A 22,711-nucleotide genomic window follows, 5' to 3' on the forward strand; every position below is an offset into this window, starting at 1 on the left:
ACAGGAGAAAACATCAGGTTTCTAACTATCCTCAACATGTAAATCTGACAGGAGGAAACATCAGGTTTCTAACTATCCTCAACATGTAAATCTGACAGGAGAAAACATCAGGTTTCTATCTATCCTCGCTCCTCAACATGTAAATGTGACAGGAGGAAACCTCAGGTTTCTATCTATCCTCGCTCCTCAACATGTAAATCTGACAGGAGAAAACATCAGGTTTCTAACTATCCTCGCTCCTCAACATGTAAATCTGACAGGAGAAAACATCAGGTTTCTATCTATCCTCGCTCCTCAACATGTAAATCTGACAGGAGGAAACATCAGGTTTCTAACTATCCTCGCTCCTCAACATGTAAATCTGACAGGAGAAAACATCAGGTTTCTAACTATCCTCAACATGTAAATCTGACAGGAGAAAACATCAGGTTTCTAACTATCCTCAACATTTAAATCTGACAGGAGAAAACATCAGGTTTCTATCTATCCTCGCTCCTCAACATGTAAATCTGACAGGAGGAAACATCAGGTTTCTAACTATCCTCGCTCCTCAACATGTACATCTGTCAATTCTGATATAATGTCCTCTATTTTTGTCAATCCACTCGTCAGGATTGGAACTTCACAACGTTCCACCCAGAAGTAAAAGTGTTAACAGGAGTTACGTTTGGTACTTCCCAAAGAGAAAGGATTTCATCTATTCAACAGGTTTACATCTCAACCATAATGTTAGCCAAGTTGTTTTGATTGTACATCCAGGAAATAATTAAAGACAGAATTTGAGGAAGATGTGATCAGGACAACTATTCTCTAATGGTTTGAAATCAGTGGATCCAACATAAATATAAAACATGCAGGAAAAATACAGCAGTTTATACAATGGAGCATTTAAATACTGGCCCACTGCTAGTGGGGCAACCTTAACTATTTCTGATTGGTCAATTCTTGGAAGCAATACCATCTGTTTATTGGCTAGCCAGAGCAATTATTCTGATTGTGGTAGAGCACAGCAATGTGATTGGCTGAAACGGCAGCCTTCCTCCTCTTCGTCTGAAGAGGAGGTGTAGCAGGGATCGGACCAAGACGCAGCGTAGTTTGTGCTCAACATGATTTAATGACAAAAAGACGATAACGTGAACACTTACAAAATACAAAAATAACAAATGTGGCAAACCGATACAGCCCTATCTGGTGCAGAGAAAACACAAAGACAGGAAACAACCACCCACAAACCCCAACACAAAACAAGCCACCTAAATATGATTCCCAATCAGAGACGACACAAAACACCTGCCTCTGATTGAGAACCATATTAGGCCAAACATAGAAACAGACAAACTAGACACACAACATAGAATGCCCACCCAGCTCACGTCCTGACCAACACTAAAACAAGTAAAACACACAAGAACTATGGTCAGAACGTGACATTGGCTGTGTAATATTCGTATTGCAACACCAATAAGAAAACACAGTTTTACAGTTTTATTCTTTGATTTTATTACCTAAATGTTTTTATTTTATTGTAGCCCCTTTGTTGACAATTATTAGATTTTTACATTCATTATGTTATTGCATTAATACAGTCTGAATAGTAGTTATTTTGGAGAAGTTCCCAACATAAAAGTTGAATATGTCTGACAAGAGGAAAAGTCCTGCCCCGTGTGAAAACCCACACACACAGCCATACACACACAGCCATACACACACAGCCAGTACACACACACACAGCCATACACACACAGCCGTACACACACAGCCGTACACACACACAGCCATACACACACAGCCATACACACACAGCCATACACACACAGCCGTACACACACAGCCATACACACACACACACACAGCCATACACACACAGCCGTACACACACAGCCGTACACACACAGCCATACACACACACACAGCCATACACACACAGCCATACACACACAGCCATACACACACAGCCGTACACACACAGCCATACACACACACACACACAGCCATACACACACAGCCAGTACACACACAGCCATACACACACAGCCATACACACACACAGCCATACACACACAGCCGTACACACACAGCCATACACACACACACACACAGCCATACACACACAGCCGTACACACACAGCCGTACACACACACAGCCGTACACACACAGCCATACACACACAGCCGTACACACACAGCCGTACACACACAGCCGTACACACACAGCCGTACACACACAGCCGTACACACACAGACGTACACACACAGCCGTACACACACAGCCGTACACACACAGCCGTACACACACAGCCGTACACACACAGCCATACACACACAGCCATACACACACAGCCAGTACACACACAGCCAGTACACACGCAGCTAAAGATCCTTTGTTGACAATTACTAGATGTGTACATTCATTGTGTTATTGCATTAAAACAGTTTAAACAGTAGTTGTTGGGGAGGAAGTTTCAAACATAAAAGTGGAATATTGGAATATGTCTGACAAGAGGAACAGTCCTGCCCAGTGTGAAAGCCAACACACACAGCTCCCTGTATTCTACAGCTGCAATGCTACAGCTTCACCTAGAGAGGGGCGACAGAAACAAACACATTTAAGGGACAAACAAGACCAATGAACGATAACACATCTTATCTGTAAGACTCTCCTGACATAGCTGTCCCAATAGAGCCACTATAAACCAGAAACTGACTGGCCATAAGACAGTTTGGGGCCAGATGGGCCGGTCCATCTTTAAGCCCAGTGGTCTGGTCTAAATTGGGAGTTTTGCAAAGAATAACTGTTTGGGGAGGGGGGGGGGCAGTGTGTTAGAAAATACATGTAATTGTTAAAAAGAAAAACAGTCACATTATCAATCATCACAGATCACTGCACCTGTACATAGCCCCTCTGTAAATAGCCCATCCAACTACCTCATCCCCATACTGTATTTATGTATTTATCTTGATCCTTCAACCCCAGTATCTCCACTTGCACATTCATCTTTTGCCAATCTATCACTCCAGTGTTTAATTGCTATATTGTAATTACTTCGCCACCATGGCCTATTTATTGCCTTACCTCTCTTATCCTACCTCATTTGCACACACTGTATATAGACTTTTCTACTGCATTATTGACTGTATGTTTGTTTATTCCATGTGTAACTCTGTGTTGTTGTATGTGTCGAACTGCTTTGCTTTATCTTGGCCAGGTCACAGTTGTAAATGAGAACTTGTTCTCAGCTAGCCTACCAGGTTAAACAAAGGTGAAATAGGTGAAAGATGAAATAAAAAATTACTAAATGTGCACAATTCTCGACTGATTTCAATACAAGATAAACATGTCATAAATACACATCACTCACCCTAACATCAGGTCCAGACTCCACAGACCACAGGTTGAGTTGGTCCTCCACTTCCTCCTCATCACCAGTGGGAAACCAACTAGGATAATATTACACAGGCGGATTGGATTACATCAGATATTCATTGATTTAATGAATTTATTTGATATGTATTTGATATTTCAACTATTATCTCCAGCCGGAGACAACATTACATTTTTTTTTACCTTTATTTAACTAGGCAAGTCAGTTAAGAACAAATCCTAGGAAAAGTGGGTTAACTGCCTTGTTCAGGGGCAGAACGACAGATTTGGACCTTGTCAGCTCGGGGATTCGAACTTGCAACCTTTCGGTTACTAGTCCAACGCTCTAACCACTAGGTTACCCTGCCGCCCCATATGACCACAGTGATAATATGCTGCCAGAGATGAATATCACAGAGACATTAAACATTAATACAGAGATCAGAGTTAAGCCCAAAAAAACGAACAATTTCAATAATATAATCATTGAAACATTCAGTGAACGTTTTAAAGAAGTAAAAAAAAATCACCTATAATTCCGTTTCTCTCAGCGTTAATAAAACCTCCCAGGAAAACTTTCAGGGAACCATAGTAAGGCGTTCTCATAACCTCCTGGAACCATAGTAAGACGTTCTCAGAACCTCCCTGGAACCATAGTTAGACGTTCTCAGAACCTCCCTGGAACCATAGTAAGACGTTCTCAGAACCTCCCTGGAACCATAGTAAGACGTTCTCAGAACCTCCCTGCTACCTTAAACTTAAGGTTCCCAGATAAGGCTAAGTTTTCCCAGAACCAATGGTAAACCAAAAATGTACGTTCCCACAACTTTCAACAAACCAAATTTGCTAGTTGGGATTCCACTTCCTGTACTCCATGTCATATGCCAAATTATGTTGACAAGGAGTAGAATGTTATCACAAAATAGACTGTTACCCAGGCTATGGAGATCCATAGGGTTGAGAGCCTGTTTTGCGAGGGATAACTGGCAAGACTTGTTTAGCAGGACCAGGCTAACTGTAGACTTAGTTAGCAGGACCAGGCTAACAGTAAACTTAGATAGCAGGACCAGGCTAACTGTAGACTTAGTTAGCAGGACCAGGCTAACAGTAAACTTAGTTAGCAGGACCAGGCTAACAGTAAACTTAGTTAGCAACCCCAGACTAACAGTAAACTTAGTTTGCAGGACCAGAGTAACTGTAGAATTAGATAGCAGGACCAGGCTAACTGTAGAATTAGAAAGCAGGACCTGGCTAACTGTAGAATTAGATAACAGGACCAGGCTAACTGTAGAATTAGATAGCAGGACCAGGCTAACTGTATAATTAGATAGCAAGACCTGGCTAACTGTAGAATTAGATAGCAGGAGCAGGCTAACTGTAGAATTAGATAGCAGGACCAGGCTAACTGTAGAATTAGATAGCAGGACCAGGCTAACTGTAGCATTAGATAGCAGGGCCAGGCTAACTGTAGAATTAGATAGCAGGACCAGGCTAACTGTAGAATTAGATAGCAGGACCAGGCTAATTGTAGAATTAGAATGCAGGGCCAGGCTAACTGTAGAATTAGATGGCAGGGCCAGGCTAACTGTAGAATTAGATAGCAGGACCAGGCTAACTGTAGAATTAGATAACAGGGCCAGGCTAACTGTATAATTAGATAGCAGGACCAGGCTAACTGTAGAATTAGATAACAGGGCCAGGCTAACTGTAGAATTATATAGCAGGACCAGGCTAACTGTATAATTAGATAGCAGGACCTGGCTAACTGTATAATTAGATAGCAGGACCAGGCTAACTGTATAATTAGATAGCAGGACCAGGCTAACTGTATAATTAGATAGCAGGACCAGGCTAACTGTATAATTAGATAGCAGGACCAGGCTAACTGTAGAATTAGATAGCAGGACCAGGCTAACTGTAGAATTAGATAGCAGGACCAGGCTAACTGTAGAATTAGATAGCAGGACCAGGCTAACTGTAGACCTAAGTCAGGCTAACTGTAGACCTAAGTCAGGCTAACTGTGGACCTAAGTCAGGCTAATTGTAGACCTAACTGCACCTGGAGGTGAAGAGAGCCTTCTCGTTGATCATCTGGACTCTGAAGATGTTGATAGCCTTATAGACGTCTATCACATCCTGGTACTTCTCCAGTAGATGCCTGGAGAGAGAGACAGGTTAGAAAAGAGTCACTCCACAATATCACCACACTTGACAGGATTAAACACAACAATTTGGACTTGAGACACTATAAACCTCCATAGGCAATCAATATCATCAATATACCTGTAAGATGTCCCTGACTCATCCTTCTGGTTCCTCTGGTCTGACTGCATGTCCTCTCCCCCCCACTGGTAGCAGGGGCAGGGGAAGAGGTTTAGCCAGGGGTAGAGGCAGGGGCTGGGGCCTGGTCTGGTCCTCTCATCCAGGGGCAGGTTCTTTGCCAGGTAAGGTCTGAGCAGGGCTCTGGGCAGCAGAGACACCAGCCAGTAGATGGGCTCCTCATTCACAATGTCATGGAAGCTCTGGAGGTACTGACGCACGGCTGCAGAGGGCTGGATGGAGGACAGGTTCTGTAGGCAGGAGGAGGAGGAGGAGAAGGAAGAGGAGGAGGTGATGGAGGTAGAGGAGAAGAATGAGGAGGAGGATATGGAGGAGGAGGAGGAGGATGAGGAGTTGGAGGTAGAAGAGAAGAATATGGAGGAGGATATGGAGGAGGAGGAGGAGGAGGAAGAGGAGATGGAGATAGAGGAGAAGAATGAGGAGGAGGATATGGAGCCAGGAGGAGGAGGAGGAGGAAGAGGAGATGGAGGTAGAGGAGAAGAATGAGGAGGAGGATATGGATGAGGAGGAGGAGATGGAGGTAGAGAAGGAGGATATGGAGGAGGAGGAAGAGGAGGAGGATATGGAGGTAGAGAAGGAGGATATGGAGGAGGAGGAAGAGGAGGAGGAGATGGAGGTAGAGGAGAGGAATGAGGAGGAGGAGGATATGGAAGAGGAGGAGGAGTAAAAGGAGAAGCAAAATCTAATTTACATTTTATTTGTCACATATTCTGAATTCAACAGGTGTTGACTTTATGCTTACGAGCCCTTCCCAATGATCCACAGTTAAAACATAATAAAACAAATAAAACAGGAGGATTAAAATACAATACACAAGAATGGATCTATATACAGGAAGTACCAGATCAATGTGGAGCTATATACAGGGAGTACCAGTACCAGATCAGTGTGGAGCTATATACAGTTAGTACCAGATCAGTGTGGAGCTATATACAGGAAGTACCAGTACCAGATCAGTGTGGAGCTATATACAGGAAGTACCAGTACCAGATCTGTCACGTTCCTGACCTGTTTTCTGTTGTTTTGTATGTGTTTAGTTGGTCAGGACATGAGCTGGGTGGGAATTCTATGTTGTGTGTCTAGTTTGTCTGTTTCTATGTCAGCCTAGTGTGGGTTCTCAATCAGAGACATATGGTAGTCGTTGTCTCTGATTGAGACTCATATATAGGAGGCTTGTTTTGTGTTGGGATTTTGTGGGTGTTTGTTTCCTGTCTCTGTGTTTGTTCTGCACCAGATAGGACTGTCTCGGTTTTCACGGTTTGTTATTTTGTTTGTTGTTTGTAGTGTTCACTTGTTATTATATTAAACATGTTGAGCACTGGCTACGCTGCATTTTGGTCCTCTCTTTCACCCCAGGAAGAAAGCCGTTACAGAAACACCCACCAATCCCGGACCAAGCAGCGTGGCAACGGGCAGCAGCAACAGCAGCAGCGGTGCCAGGAGGAATGGTCATGGGAGGAAATCATAAACGGAAAAGGACCCTGGGCAAAGGTGGGAGAGAATCGCCACTCTTGGGAGGAGAAGGAGGCAGCCACAGCCCAGGAGCGGTGGATTGAGGAGGCAGCACGTAAGAGAGGCTGGAAGCCCGAGAGGCTCACCCAAAAATGTATTGGGGGGGGGGGGCTAAAGGGGCGTTTGGCGAAGCCGGGTTGGATACCTGAGCCAACTCCCCGGGCTTACCGTGGAGTGAGAGGGCGTCGTACTGGTCAGACACCGTGTTATGCGGTAAAGCGCACGGTGTCCCCAGTACGCGTGCTTAGCCCAGTGCAGGCTATTCCACCTTGCCGCACTGGGAGGGCTAGGTTGGGCATCGAGCTGGATGTCATGAAGCCGGCCCAACGTATCTGGCCTCCAGTACGTCTCCTCGGGCCGGCGTACATGGCACCAGCCTTACAGGTGGTGTCCCCGGTTCGCCTGCATAGCCCAGTGCGGGTTGTTCCACCTCGCCGCACTGGCAGGGCTACGGGGACCATTCAACCTGGTAAGGTTGGAGAGGCTCGGTGCTCAAGAGCGCGTGTCCTCCTTCACGGTCCGGTATATCCGGCGCCACCTTCCCGCCCCAGCCCAGTACCACCAGTGCCTATACCACACACCAGGCTTCCAGTGCATCGCCAGAGCCCTGTTCCTCCTCCCCGCACTCGCCCTGAGGTGCGTGCCCTCAGCCCGGTACCTCCAGTTCCGGCACCACGCATCAGGCCTATAGTGCGTCTCAGCCGGCCAGAGTCTGCCGTCTGCCCAGCGGTGCCTGAACTGCCCGTCTGCCCAGTGGCGCCTGAACTGTCCGTCTGCCCAACGCCGTCTGAACTGTCCGTCTGCCCAGCGCCGTCTGAGCCGTCCGTCTGCCCAGCGCCGTCTGAGCCGTCCGTCTGCCCAGCGCCGTCTGAGCCATCCGTCTGCCCAGCGCCGTCTGAGCCATCCGTCTGCCCAGCGCCGTCTGAGCCATCTGTCTGCCCAGCGCCATCTGAGCCGCCCGTCTGTCCCGAGCCATTAGAGCCGTCCGTCAGTCAGGAGCTGCCAGAGACGCCAGCCAGTCAGGAGCTGCCAGAGACGCCAGCCAGTCAGGAGCTGCCAGAGACGCCAGCCAGTCAGGAGCTGCCAGAGACGCCAGCCAGTCAGGAGCTGCCAGAGACGCCAGCCAGTCAGGAGCTGCCAGAGACGCCAGCCAGTCAGGAGCTGCCAGAGACGCCCTTCAGTCATGAGCTGCCCTTCAGTCATGAGCTGCCCTTCAGTCATGAGCTGCCCTCCAGTCATGAGCTGCCCTCCAGTCATGAGCTGCCCTCCAGTCATGAGCTGCCCTCAAGTCATGAGCTGCCACTCAGTCATGAGCTGCCACTCAGTCCGGAGCTGCCACTCAGTCCGGAGCTGCCACTAGTCCGGAGTTGTCCCTCTGGCCTGAGCTACCTCTCTGTCCTGGGCTACCTCTTTGTCCTGAACTACCTCTCTGTCCTGAGTTGTCTCCTCTATTGTAGAGGGGAGTTGGTGAAGGTTCCTGGACCATGGTCGGGGGCGAGGGTCGCCACTCAAGGGACACTAAGGAGGTGGACAAAGACAATGGTGGAGTGGTGCCCTCGTCCACCGCCGGAGCCGCCACCGCGGACAGATGCCCACCCAGACCCTCCCCTTGAGTTTTAGGGGTGCGCCCGGAGTTCGCACCTTGAGGGGGGGGTTCTGTCACGTTCCTGACCTGTTTTCTGTTGTTTTGTATGTGTTTAGTTGGTCAGGACGTGAGCTGGGTGGGAATTCTATGTTGTGTGTCTAGTTTGTCTGTTTCTATGTCAGCCTAGTGTGGGTTCTCAATCAGAGACAGATGGTAGTCGTTGTCTCTGATTGAGACTCATATATAGGAGGCTTGTTTTGTGTTGGGATTTTGTGGGTGTTTGTTTCCTGTCTCTGTGTTTGTTCTGCACCAGATAGGACTGTCTCGGTTTTCACGGTTTGTTATTTTGTTTGTTGTTTGTAGTGTTCACTTGTTATTATATTAAACATGTTGAGCACTGGCTACGCTGCATTTTGGTCCTCTCTTTCACCCCAGGAAGAAAGCCGTTACAAGATCAGTGTGGAGCTATATACAGGAAGTACCAGTACCAGATCAGTGTGGAGCTATATACCGGGAGTACCAGATCAATGTGGAGCTATATACAGGAAGTACCAGTACCAGATCAGTGTGGAGCTATATACAGGAAGTACCAGATCAGTGTGGAGCTATATACAGGGAGTACCAGTACCAGATCAGTGTGGAGCTATATACAGCAAGTACCAGTACCAGATCAATGTGGAGCTATATACAGGGAGTACCAGATCAGTGTTGAGCTATATACAGGAAGTACCAGTACCAGATCAGTGTGGAGCTATATACAGGAAGAACCAGATCAGTGTGGATCTATATACAGGAAGTACCAGTACCAGATCAGTGTGGAGCTATATACAGGAAGTACCAGATCAGTGTGGATCTATATACAGGAAGTACCAGATCAGTGTGGAGCTATATACAGGAAGTACCAGTACCAGATCAGTGAGGAGCTATATACAGTTAGTACCAGATCAATGTGTAGCTATATACAGGGAGTACCAGTACCAGATCAGTGAGGAGCTATATACAGTTAGTACCAGATCAATGTGTAGCTATATACAGGAAGTACCAGGACCAGATCAGTGTGGAGCTTTCTACAGACCCTGACATACCTCTGCTGCAGAGGATAACTTTATTAGAGTTACCAGCCTCAGATTGCAGCCCAAATAAATTATTCACAGAGTTCAAATAACAGACACATCTGAACATCAACTGTTCAGAGGAGAAATAATAGCTGAAATAAATAATTCTCTTTACTATTATTCTGACATTTCACGTTCCTAAAATAATGTGGTGATAAACTGATGTTTAAATGTATTTGGCTACGGTGTATGTCAACTTCCGACTTCAACTGTATGTATGTATGTATATATAGACTTGGTAATATAATATCTATCTATCTATACATACAGTACCAGTCAAAAATTGACACAGCTACTCGTTCAAGGGTTTTTCTTAATTTCATTGTAGAATAATAGTGAAGACACCAAAACTATGAAATAACACATATGGAATCATGTAGTAACCAAAAAAGTGTTACATTTTTTTTTTAAATTTAATATTTGAGATTCTTCAAAGTAGCCACCCTTTGCCTTGATGACAGCTTTGCACATTCTTGGCATTCTCTCAACCATCTTCATTAGGTAGTCACCAGGAATGTGTTTCAAATAACAGGTGTACCTTGTTAAAGTTAATTTGTGGAATTTCTTTGAGCCAATCAGTTGTGTTGTGACAAGGTAGGGGTGGTACACAGAAGACAGCCTTATTTGGTAAAATACCATGACCATATTATGGCAAGAACAGCTCAAATAAGCAAAGATTAATGACAGTCCATCATTACTTTAAGACATGAAGGTCTGTCAATGCAGAAAATGTCAAGAACTTTGAACGTTTCTTCAAGTGCAGTCACAAAAACCATGAAGCACAATGATGAATCTGGCTCACATGTGGATCGCCACAAGAAATGAAGACCCAGAGTTACCTCTGCTGCAAAGCAGAAGTTCATTAGTGTTACCATCCTCAGAAATTGCAGCCCCCCAAAAATGCTTCACAGAGTTAAAGTAGCAGACACATCTCAATATCAACTGTTCAGAAGAGACTGAGTGAATCCGGCCTTCATGGTCAAATGTCTGTAAATAAATCACTACTGAAGGACACCAACAGAATAAGAGACTTGCTTGTGCCAAGAAACAAGAGCAATGGACATTAGTCGTTGGAAATCTGTCCTTTGGTCTGATGAGTCCAAATTTGAGATTTTTGGTTCCAATCGCCACGTCTTTGTGAGACGCAGAGTAGGTGAACGGATGATCTCTGCTTGTGTAGTTCCCACCATGAAGCATGGAGGAGGAGGTGTGATGGTGTGGGGGTGCTTTGCTGGGGACACTGTCTATGATTTATTTAGAATTCAAGGGATACTCAACCAGCCATCCCATCTGATTTGTGCTTTGTGGGGGGATGAGTTGGACCGCAGAGTGAAGGAAAAGCAGCCAAGAAGTGCTCAACATATGTGGGAACTCCTTCAAGACTGTTGGAAAATTATTCCAGTTGAAGCTGGTTGAGAAAATGCCAAGAGTGTACATAGCATTCATCAAGGCAAATGGTGGCTACTTTGAAGAATCTAAACTATAAAATATATTTTGATTTGTGTGACACTTTTTTGGTTACCACATGATTCCTTATGTGTTATTTCACATTTTAGATGTCTTCACTACTATTTAACAATGTAGAAAATAGTAAAATAAATAAATACCCTTTATTGAGTAGGTTTGACCAAACTTCTGACTGGTACTGTAGATTTACAGTTGAAGTCGGACGTTTACATACACCTTAGCCAAATACATTTAAACTCAGTGTTTCACAATTCCTGACATTTAATCCTAGTAAAAATGCCCTGTCTTAGGTCAGTTAGGATCACCACTTTATTTTAAGAATGTGAAATGTCAGAATAATAGTAGAGAGAATGATTTATTTCAGCTTTTATTTCCTTCATCCCATTCCCAGTGGGTCAGAAGTTTACATAGACCCAATGAGTATTTGGTAACATTGCTTTTAAATTGTTTAACTTGGGTCAAACGTTTCAGGTAGCCTTCTAAAAGCTTCCCATAACAACTTGGGTGAATTTTGGCCCATTCCTCCTGACAGAGCTTGTGTAATTGAGTCATGTTTGTAGGCCTCCTTGCTCGCACATGCTTTTTCAGTTCTGACAACACATTTTCTATGAGGTTGAGGTCCGGACTTTGTGTTGGCCACTCCAATACCTTGACTTTGTTGTCCTTAAGCCATTTTGCCACAACTTTGGAAGTATGCTTGGGGTCATTGTCCATTTGGAAGACACATTTACGACCAAGATTTAACTTTTGAAATTGAAATGTTGCTTCAATATATCCACATAATTCTCCTTCCTTGTGATGCCATGTATTTTGTGAAGTGCACCAGTCCCTCCTGCAGCAAAGCACCCCCACAACATGATGCTGCCACCCCCGTGCCTCACGGCCGGGATGGTGTTCTTCGGCTTGCAAGCCTCCCCCTTTTTCCCGCAAACATAATGATGGTCATTCTGGCCAAACAGTTATATTTTTGTTTCATCAGACCAGAGGATATTTCTCCAAAAAGTACAATCTTTGTCCACATGTCCAGTTGCAAACCGCAATCTGGCTATTTATGACGGTTTAGGAGCAGTGGCATCTTCCTTACTGAGCAGCATTTCAGGTTATGTCAATATAGGACTCGTTTTACTGTCGATATAGATACTTTTGTACGTGTTTCCTCCAGCATCTTCACAAGGTCCTTTGCTGTTGTTCTGGGATTGATTTGCACTTTTCGCACCAAAGTACGTTCATCTCTAGGAGACAGAATGCGTCTCCTTCGTGAGCAGTATGATGGCTGCATGGTCCCATGGTGTTTATACTTGCATACAATTGTTTGTACAGATGAACGTTGTACCTTCAGATGTTTGGAAATTGCTCCCAGGGTTGAACCAGACTTGTGGAGGTCTACAATTTATTTTCTGAGGTCTCGGCTGATTTGTTTTGATTTTCCCATGATGTCAAGCAAAGATGCACTGAGTTTGAAGGTAGGCCTTGAAATACATCCACAGGTACACCTCAATTTACTCAATTGATGTCAATTAGCCTATCAGAAGCTTCTAAAGCCATGACATCCTTTTCTGGAATTTTCCAAGCTGTTTAAAGGCACAGTCAAATTAGTGTATGTAAACTTCTGACCCACTGGAATTGTAATACAGTGAATTATAAGTGAAATAATCTGTCTGTAAACAATTGTTGGAAAAATGAATTGTATCATGTACAAAGTAGATGTCCTAACCGACTTGCCAAAACTATAGTTTGTGAACAAGTCATTTGTGGAGTGGTTGAAAATCGAGTTTTAATGACTCCAACCTAAGTGTATGTAAACTTCCAACTTCAACTGTAGTATGTAGTGAACACTTAAGCCTATAGTTGACAATTGTTGTTTTTTAGGGATGTAGCCTAAACCCCAATAAAGAAATTGGCTATGAAGTTGTGTGTGTGCTACACATCGAAACACATGTAATAGTGTTTTGTAATTTATTACAGCTGTTTTTTAGGCTACGTAAATGTGGCTCATTTAGCCAACATCCCTCTGGCTGCACCAGGTTGGATCTGAATGCATATGGGTTTATCAAATATCCGGTAATTAAAATCTGCCCTGTCATGTTGTCTGGCACCAAATTTTCTTAAAGGAAACTCTGAAATGGCATATTGATTATATGAAGATTTTTTAATATTCCCATGAAAATCTGTCACCAATTGGCTGGAAACCAGCTATAAACACATTAAAAACCAATATAGGGAAACATAATTGTAATGCTAAAAGACTATGAACTGAACTGAATGAACTAAAGGGAGTCAAAAAAGGAAAAGATAGAAGATATTATTGATTTACCTTTTTTGGGGGTATGTCTAAATACACCAAAACTTGGGTAACCGAAATTGAACTTGATTTTAACCAAAACAAAAAAAGGTTAAAAGATTAAAGGTTAAAAAAGGGTCATTGAAAAAGTTTATGGAAGGTTTATTGAATTAATAAATCACCTACTACGTTCCAGTTGCTTTTTCTTGCTATAAATCCTCTTAAATTAAATATATTATCGTAAATTATATATTAATATATATTATCTTAAATTATATATTAATATATATTATCTTAAATTATATATTAATATATAGTATCTTAAATTATATATTCATATATAGTATCTTAAATTGTATATTAATATATATTATCTTAAATTATATATTAATATATAGTATCTTAAATTGTATATTAATATATATTATCTTAAATTATATATTAATATATAGTATCTTAAATTGTATATTAATATATATTATCTTAAATTATATATTAATATATAGTATCTTAACTTATATATTAATATATATTATCTTAAATTATATATTAATATATATTATCTTAAATTATATAATTAGATATATTATTTTAAATCGTATATTAAGATATATTATCTTACATTTTATATTAAGATATATTATCTTAAATTATATATTAAGATATATTATCTTAAATTGTATAATTAGATATATTATTTTAAATTGTATATTACGGGTGATTGTTATAACAGCTTCTTACCAGGTGTGGTGTAGTTTGGTTCTGGGCCTCCTTCAGAGACTCCTGGTAGCGTTGATGTGTTCTCTGGAGAAACAGCATGATGTCTGGAGGACCCTGGACTGTTCTGATCAGCACCTGTTTCACACACACATTTACACTGTTATACAGAGCAACTTATCTCAAGATAGCTAGGCACGACAACCACGTATCACAGTCATAGTTAGTAAAACTTTACGGTATTCATTTTATTTGATGTATTTTCTTTTCACCTGCAGCATGGTGATGACTCTGTCCAGGTATAGCACCTCCTGGTGGCAGAAGTCAGTGTAGCAGTGGCCAGGCAGACGTCTGGAATACATTCCTCTGAGGAAGGCTGAGTCGAGGGTCTCATCTGCTACTTTCTCACTGGTCTCCCACAGGACGTCATAAATACTCACTTCTTCAACCAGCTCTGGGGGAGACAGGGAGGGAGGGGACAGGGAGGGAGGGAGGGAGGGAGGGAGGGAGGGAGGGAGGGAGGGAGGGAGGGAGGGAGGGAGGGAGGGAGGGAGGGAGGGAGGGAGGGAGGGAGGGAGGGAAAGATACATTTTCTTTGTTGTTTTGGTATATACTAGTGTTTACAACTATTTGGTACATTTTAGCAGTGATTATTACAAAACCCAAAACAGATAATCAAAAAGACAGTTGTTTCAAAACTCTGAGCACATTTTCTATTGACTATTAGAGCACATACAATCATACAGTAATTTATTCACCAAACTTACTCAGTGTTTCATCTAGAAATACATGTTTCACATTGCAATACATGTTCATATAAAGTAAATGCGTTTCACAACGTTCACTTTACTTTAGATATGATTCTCTTCTCATTTGTTAAAATACATTTTACTATCACTCTAATATATGCCATTTATGTAGCAGGGGCTTTAATCCAAAGTGACAGCAGTGAGTCTATGCATTTTCATATGTGACCCCAGTGGGAATCAAACCCACAACTCTGGTGTTGCTAGTGCCATGCTCATACAAATTAAGCCACACAAGACACTACAATACATAAATACAATAAAACACTGTAAAATAGATGTAATGATTCCAATACAGGTGGAAGATGTAAGATGGCCATCCCCGTGAGCATACCGCCGTCCCCCAGGCCAAGGATGAGACATGCACTGACATCAATCCACAACTACAGTACTAGTCAAACGTTTAGACACACCTACTCATTCCAGGGTTTTTATTTAGTCATACATTGAAGAATAATAGTGAAGACATGCAATGAATAGAAAATAATAAAAAACTATGTCAGGCTTGTATTTGCCATTCCAAAACGTTTTTCCACCAGGTGCATGAACAATGAGGACATTTACTGTGATGTGGATGAGAACTTATGGCCAGTTGCTCCAGACAGGCTGTATGCTAACTAGTGCCTGCTAAACCTTGTTTCTTTCATTCATTTAATTTGTCTCGTTTGATTACAGTACACCTGTTGTAATGATATCGGAACAATACATTTATTTTTTGCATCAATTATTGTGAAATATGTCCTAATTTCCCAAATACTTTTCCAAATATTATTTGAACTCTTCCAGGCTTGTTTTGAGATTGTCATTATTCCTTCTGTATAGTACATATCCATAATCAAGCCTATCCCCAAATCCTCCAAAAAGGACCCTGAAATCACATTGAACCACAGAGGGATTAGTCCCATTAGCACTGTGTGTAAATTGTATTCCTCAATTCTGTTACACCCTGACCTTAGAGATCCTTTTTATGTCTCTATTTTGGTTTGGTCAGGGCGTGAGTTGGGCTGGGCATTCTATGTTTTGTGTTCTATGTTTTGTATTTCTTTGTTGTTTGGCCGGGTGTGGTTCTCAATCAGAGGCAGCTGTCTATCGTTGTCTCTGATTGAGAACCATACTTAGGTAGCCTTTTCACACCTGGGTTTTGTGGGTAGTTGTTTTCTGTTTTGTGTTGCTCTGAGCACCTTCTATGTTGAAATGTTTCGTGCGTGGGTTTTTCTCCGGACTGTTTGAGTCCCCCTGTTTTGGGGCATCTGTTTTGTGTTGCTGCACCTTACAGACTGTTTCGTTTCGTTCACTCTCTTTGTTGTTTTTGTTGTTTCAGTGTTCTGTTTATTTAGTTAATTCAAATTAAAAAACATACCTCGCTGGGTTTTGGTCCGATCCTTCCTCCTCATCCGACGAAGACGAATATTGTTACAGAACTACCCACCACCAACGGACCAAGCAGCGTGGTATGGAGGAGCAGAGGGTTCAGGACTCCTGGACATGGGAGGAAATCCTGGACGGCAAGGGACCCTGGGCACAGACAGGGGAGTATCGCCGTCCTAAAGAAGAGCTGGATGCAGCTAAGGTGGAGCGGCAACGCTACAAGGAGTTGGCTCGAGGAAACGTGCACGAGAGGCAGCCACAGAATTATTTTGGGGAGGGGCACACGGGTAGATTGGTGGAGTCAGGTCGGAGACCTGAGCCAACTCCCCGTGCTTACCGTGGCGGGCGTCGTACTGGTCAGGCACCGTGTTATGCAGTGGAGCGAACGGTGTCTCCAGTATGTGTTCTTAGCCCGGTGCGCTATATCCCAGCTCCTCGCATCGGCCGGGCTAGAGTGGGCATCGAGCCAGGACGGAGTGTGCCAGCCCTGCACTCCAGACCTCCTGGACGTCTCTACGGCCCAGGATATCCTGCGCCGGCTCTGCACACTGTGTCTCCAGTGCGTCTGCACAGCCCAGTGCGTCCTGTGCCTGCGCCCCGTACGTGCCGGGCCAAAGTCACCATCCAGCCAGGATGGGTTGTGCAGGCTCTTAGCTCGAGATCTCCAGTGCGCCTCCACGGCCCAGTGTATCCGGTGCCTCGGCCAAGGAAGAGGCCTACTGCCTGTCTCCCCAGCCTGGTGAGTCCTGTGCCTGTGCAAATCCCTAACCCTCCTGCATGTCTCACCAGCCTGGTGAGTCCTGTGCCTTCTCCCAGAGCCAGGCCTCCTGTGTGTCTCTCCACTCCAGTGATGATCCAGGGCACAAAGCCTCCAGTGATGATCCATGGCACGAAGCCTCCAGTGATGATCCATGGCACAAAGCCTCCAGTGATGATCCATGGCACGAAGCCTCCTGTTTGTCTCTCCACCACAGTGACGCCCTTCAGTCCGGAGCCTCCAGCGACGATCCCCAGTCCGTAGCTGCCAGAGTCTCCCTCCTGTCCGGAGCTGCCAGAGTCTCCCTCCTGTCCGGAGCTGCCAGAGTCTCCCTCCTAGAACTAGTTTAATGTAGCTATGGTAGTTAATTCAACAGTGGGAAGTTAGCTACATTAAACTAGTTCTATGGTAGTTAATTCAACAGTGGGAAGTTAGCTACATTAACTAGTTCTATGGTAGTTAATTCAACAGTGGGAAGTTAGCTACATTAAACTAGTTCTATGGTAGTTAATTCAACAGTGGGAAGTTAGCTACATTAAACTAGTTCTATGGTAGTTAATTCAACAGTGGGAAGTTAGCTACATTAAACTAGTTCTATGGTAGTTAATTCAACAGTGGGAAGTTAGCTACATTAAACTAGTTGATGCATTTACCAAAACAGCTGTATAGTTTGATTGGTATAAGTTATTTCTGTTGTAATTTTAGATTTGAATAGCAGAGTAGACTAATAATATGCTCTGGTTTTTGTTGAAGCTACTGGGGAAGTGGTTAAAATAGCTGATAGCTGATTCGTGTCAAAGTCACATTGTTTAGAGTGAATAGAATGTTGGAAGTCAGTTTTAAAATGGGAGATTTGAATGTTGAAGATATCCCATTAAATAGGAAATGGTTTTCTACGAAGACAAAAAGTTTAATAGTTTAAAAACAATTCCAGACCGGTCAACACATTTTAAAGTTTGAATTTTGATCATTAATGATCAGATAGCTGTCATCTTCTAAATATCAGAGTCCCATTCAACAAGGAGCTGCACCTGTAACAACATTAACTTATTGTCTAGCCGAGGTAATGGGCCAAGACATTCCTACCTCTCTCGTGTGCTTTCTTCTGACTTGGCATTACTGCTAAACCAGATCTACAAGGAAATGGAAAAAAATACATGAATGTAATTAAGTGTTAATATGGTCTCTGTATAAACATGTCCAGATACAAGACAGTGTTAGCCTGCTACCTGGTCTCCATAGAACACACATAGAACCTCAGCTCTCCACAGGACACGTCATTCCAGCCCTGCCCACCTGTTGTCAAGGCAACAACAAATCACACTTCAGTTATTTCAATGTGCTCAGAGTGTGTGTGTGTGTGTGTGTGTGTGTGTGTGTGTGTGTGTGTGTGTGTGTGTGTGTGTGTGTGTGTGTGTGTGTGTGTGTGTGTGTGTGTGTGTGTGTGTGTGTGTGTGTGTGTGTGTGTGTGTGTACCTCCAGTGTGTAGCTCCATACAGTTCTCCCCCTGTCCAGAGTTACTGGGCTCCTCCTCCTCCCAGTTAAAACCATCAACAGCTGAGCCGTCACTCCACAGCCACATCCCCTCCTTTTCACAGAAACACATTGATTAATGGATTGAAACCACTTCATTGTTTTTAAACAGAAAGTACGTTGAGCTTTTGCCTCTGTAACCTGTAGACATTTGACAGATTGATTGACAGACTGACTGACTGATGAATTATTGACCCAGTTTACCTGAGCTGCGTCGTAGCCTCCTATCCAGACCGGCTGGTCTGTGTGTCTCCTCACCAGATCCTGGACAAACACATGTTGACCAGGGCTGTGAACCGACACCAGGTTCCCTCTGTGCTGGGAGCAGTACAACTAGAGGGACAGCCAGAGAACACTGTTAGCCCGCTGAGCTAAAGCCCAGTACCTCAGGGAGCAAAGATCAATGCTAGCTAGAAATGGACATTTCCTGAAGTAAATGTGTGCTTGCTAGTCTTGCAGTATCAATGGTTGTGAAATAGTAGTAGTAATTAGAAATTAGTCTCTCCCAATTACAAGTGTTACCTCTGCAGTGGCCCAGGTGGCCCAGACGGGGTAGAAGGAGAAGCAGCGATGCTCATTCTGATGCCACCCGGCTGGGCATGGTGACTGGGAGTCCACCCCTTCCACCTCCTCCTCTGTAGTGTTCACCACCCCCGAGGCAGCATCCAGCCCTGGAACAACACACAGACAGTATGTACTGTTCAAGAGCTGTGCTTGACTTAGTTTACCTGGTACATTGGAAGCAATTCATGGAATAATCCCGAAAGTGCAAACGAAGCTGGATCAAGTAGCACCTCAAAAACTTTATAGCATTTTGAGTTGTGTTTGAGCAGATACAATGCAATTTTACAGTAAACAAATTGACGACAGACTTTCAGCACGCTTATAGGGAAGGACATTCAACAAGCACGGCGCTTCACAAATGGTTGATGATTGGCTGAGTGAAATTCATGATAAAAAGATTGTGGGAGCTGTTTTGTTAGACTTCAGTGTGGCCTTTGACATTATCAATCAAAGTCTGATGCTGGAAAAACGTATGTGTTATGGCTTTACATCACCTGCTATATTGTGGATAAAGAGTTACCTGACCTGCCTAGTTAAATAAAGATTACTTTATTTTATTTTATTACAGAACACAGAGGGTGTTCTTTATCATTGAATTAAAATATTTACACACACACACACACACACACAGTTTAATTTCAAGTTTTATATTTACCTGTTGCGAGGTGCAGAGCAATCACTGCCCAACAAAGCAGCAGAGACATTCTGCCAACCGATCTACAGAGGAAACAATGATATTACATTACATAACATAACAACTTAACTTCACATTTAATAACCTTTAATAGTATTAAAGGGATCATGGATACCATTTTATTGTCTCTGTGCGCATTATAAAGGAAGGTAGTGGTTGTTTCACGAGCAAATGCTATCTAGCATTAGCACAATGACTGGAAGTCTCCAGGTACGCTGGCATTGCTAATGTACCTGTGGACTTCCAGTCATTGTGCTAGAATCGTACATTATCCCTTTAACATAACTTAATTTAAAATTACATTGCGTAACATAACATGACAAAACATAACACAAGTTAACTTTTAAGTGACATAAGTTAACAAAACATAACATGACATAACATGACATAACATGATATAAGAGAGCAGCTCCATCTGTAACGTAGTACATTACCTCTACGTGAATCAGAGAATGTTGAGAGTACCTGAGCTAGCTAGTAACACAGTGACAGTAGTAGCAGTAGCTTGGTCTTGGTAGGATAGCTCAGAACGTCTGCTCTTTTCTACCTGCTTCTGGCTTGGAATAGTCACTGTTGAGGAGGAGGAGGAGTGAATTCAGATGCAGTGAGGGGAAGAGATGAGGAAATGATAAGGTACTGCACAACAGCAACCAGGCATGTCCTCCGCTCTACACTAGTGGGTGTGTCCTAAAGGCCTCAGCCCTGCCCACTCTCATTATCAGTCAGATGAGAGTCACATCAACAACCTGCTAGTTCTAACAACACATCTCCTGTTCTGACAGACTAGAATCACATCAACAACACATCTCCTGTTCTGACAGACTAGAATCACATCAACAACACATCTCCTGCTCTGACAGACTAGAATCACATCAACAACACATCTCCTGTTCTGACAGACTAGAATCACATCAACAACACATCTCCTGTTCTGACAGACTAGAATCACATCAACAACACATCTCCTGCTCTGACAGACTAGAATCACATCAACAACACATCTCCTGCTCTGACAGACTAGAATCACATCAACAACACATCTCCTGCTCTGACAGACTAGAATCACATCAACAACACATCTCCTGTTCTGACAGACTAGAATCACATCAACAACATGCTAGTTCTAACAACACATCTCCTGTTCTGACAGACTAGAATCACATCAACAACATGCTAGTTCTAACAACACATCTCCTGTTCTGACAGACTAGAATCACATCAACAACACATCTCCTGTTCTGACAGACTAGAATCACATCAACAACACATCTCCTGCTCTGACAGACTAGATTCACATCAACAACACATCTCCTGCTCTGACAGACTAGAATCACATCAACAACACATCTCCTGTTCTGACAGACTAGAATCACATCAACAACACATCTCCTGCTCTGACAGACTAGAATCACATCAACAACACATCTCCTGTTCTGACAGACTAGAATCACATCAACAACACATCTCCTGTTCTGACAGACTAGAATCACATCAACAACACATCTCCTGTTCTGACAGACTAGAATCACATCAACAACACATCTCCTGTTCTGACAGACTAGAATCACATCAACAACACATCTCCTATTCTGACAGACTAGAATCACATCAACAACACATCTCCTGTTCTGACAGACTAGAATCACATCAACAACACATCTCCTGCTCTGACAGACTAGAATCACATCAACAACACATCTCCTGCTCTGACAGACTAGAATCACATCAACAACACATCTCCTGTTCTGACAGACTAGAATCACATCAACAACACATCTCCTGTTCTGACAGACTAGAATCACATCAACAACACATCTCCTGTTCTGACAGACTAGATTCACATCAACAACCTGCTAGTTCTAACAACACATCTCCTGCTCTGACAGACTAGAATCACATCAACAACACATCTCCTGTTCTGACAGACTAGAATCACATCAACAACACATCTCCTGCTCTGACAGAAGACACGGAGGATACCCCTCAGACACGCACTAACCTGACGTAAGGTCACACACTTGCTCTCTAACACACTCACTCTCTCTCTCTGTATTACTCTTGGTTGCAAAACATATTTGCATCCAAACAAATTACTTTTTAAGATTAAAAAAGGACTTCAGTCCTACAGGACAAAATACAAACCCTCCAACCCAAAAAGGCCTTTGGTGTTGATGGTATCCGAATGAAATGATAAAATCCACAGATCACAAATTCTAATTGACAATCCTTAAACTCTTTAACATCATCCTCAGCTCTGGCCTCTTCCCCAATATTTGGAACGAAGGACTGATCACCCCAATCCACAAAAGTGGAGATAAATTTGACCCCAATAACTACCGTGGGATATGCGTCAAATTAAATCAAATGTTATTTATCACATGCACCAAATACACCATGCACCAAATACAACCTGCACCAAATACAACATGCACCAAATACAACATGCACTAAATACAACATGCACCAAATACAACATGCACCAAATACAACCTGCACCAAATACAACATGCACCAAATACAACATGCACCAAATAGAACCTGCACCAAATACAACATGCACCAAATACAACATGCACTAAATACAACATGCACTAAATACACCATGCACCAA

At 43.2% G+C, this 22,711-nt stretch overlaps 2 protein-coding genes across 4 annotated transcripts in view; both read right to left on the minus strand.

Moving 5' to 3' along the window:
- Positions 1 to 1,091: 1,091 nt before the first annotated feature.
- On the minus strand, positions 1,092 to 20,762 carry LOC139533473 (uncharacterized). 3 transcript variants are annotated; one of them, XM_071331523.1, is made up of 13 exons: positions 20,535 to 20,762; positions 20,062 to 20,123; positions 19,365 to 19,513; positions 19,047 to 19,175; positions 18,786 to 18,897; positions 18,539 to 18,605; positions 18,396 to 18,442; positions 14,651 to 14,832; positions 14,403 to 14,516; positions 5,645 to 5,931; positions 5,421 to 5,519; positions 3,360 to 3,438; positions 1,092 to 2,577 (listed from the first exon to the last, which is right to left on the minus strand). In XM_071331523.1, the coding sequence occupies exons 2-13, from the start codon at positions 20,108 to 20,110 to the stop codon at positions 2,566 to 2,568; spliced, it is 1,326 nt and encodes a 441-aa protein (XP_071187624.1). In that variant the 5' UTR covers positions 20,111 to 20,123; positions 20,535 to 20,762; the 3' UTR covers positions 1,092 to 2,565. The 3 variants fall into 3 exon arrangements, with proteins under 3 accessions (XP_071187624.1, XP_071187622.1, XP_071187623.1); XM_071331521.1 differs by lacking the exons at positions 1,092 to 2,577; positions 3,360 to 3,438; positions 5,421 to 5,519; ... (1 more) ...; positions 14,403 to 14,516; positions 14,651 to 14,832 and adding an exon at positions 16,586 to 17,650; XM_071331522.1 differs by lacking the exons at positions 1,092 to 2,577; positions 3,360 to 3,438; positions 5,421 to 5,519; ... (1 more) ...; positions 14,403 to 14,516; positions 14,651 to 14,832 and adding an exon at positions 16,586 to 17,650 and having other exon boundaries at positions 20,566 to 20,721.
- LOC139533471 (uncharacterized) overlaps positions 5,244 to 22,711 on the minus strand; it is a 182,005-nt gene continuing 164,537 nt past the window's right edge. The window contains exon 12 of the mRNA XM_071331520.1: positions 5,244 to 5,366. The gene's annotated coding sequence lies outside the window, so the exon portion shown is untranslated. The remainder of the gene's footprint in view (positions 5,367 to 22,711) is intronic.

Source organism: Salvelinus alpinus, chromosome 11 (genome assembly GCF_045679555.1).
Source record: "Salvelinus alpinus chromosome 11, SLU_Salpinus.1, whole genome shotgun sequence".
Taxonomy (NCBI): domain Eukaryota; kingdom Metazoa; phylum Chordata; class Actinopteri; order Salmoniformes; family Salmonidae; genus Salvelinus; species Salvelinus alpinus.

Excerpts from the sequence above, each read along its gene's own strand:
- LOC139533473 (XM_071331521.1), bottom strand. The coding sequence starts at position 20,110 with ATGTCTCTGCTGCTTTGTTGGGCAGTGATTGCTCTGCACCTCGCAACA. Across the intron at positions 19,514-20,061 it reads TGCTCTGCACCTCGCAACAG|GGCTGGATGCTGCCTCGGGG; the intron begins GTAAATATAAAA and ends GTGTTGTTCCAG. Across the intron at positions 18,606-18,785 it reads TATGGAGCTACACACTGGAG|GTGGGCAGGGCTGGAATGAC; the intron begins GTACACACACAC and ends CCTTGACAACAG.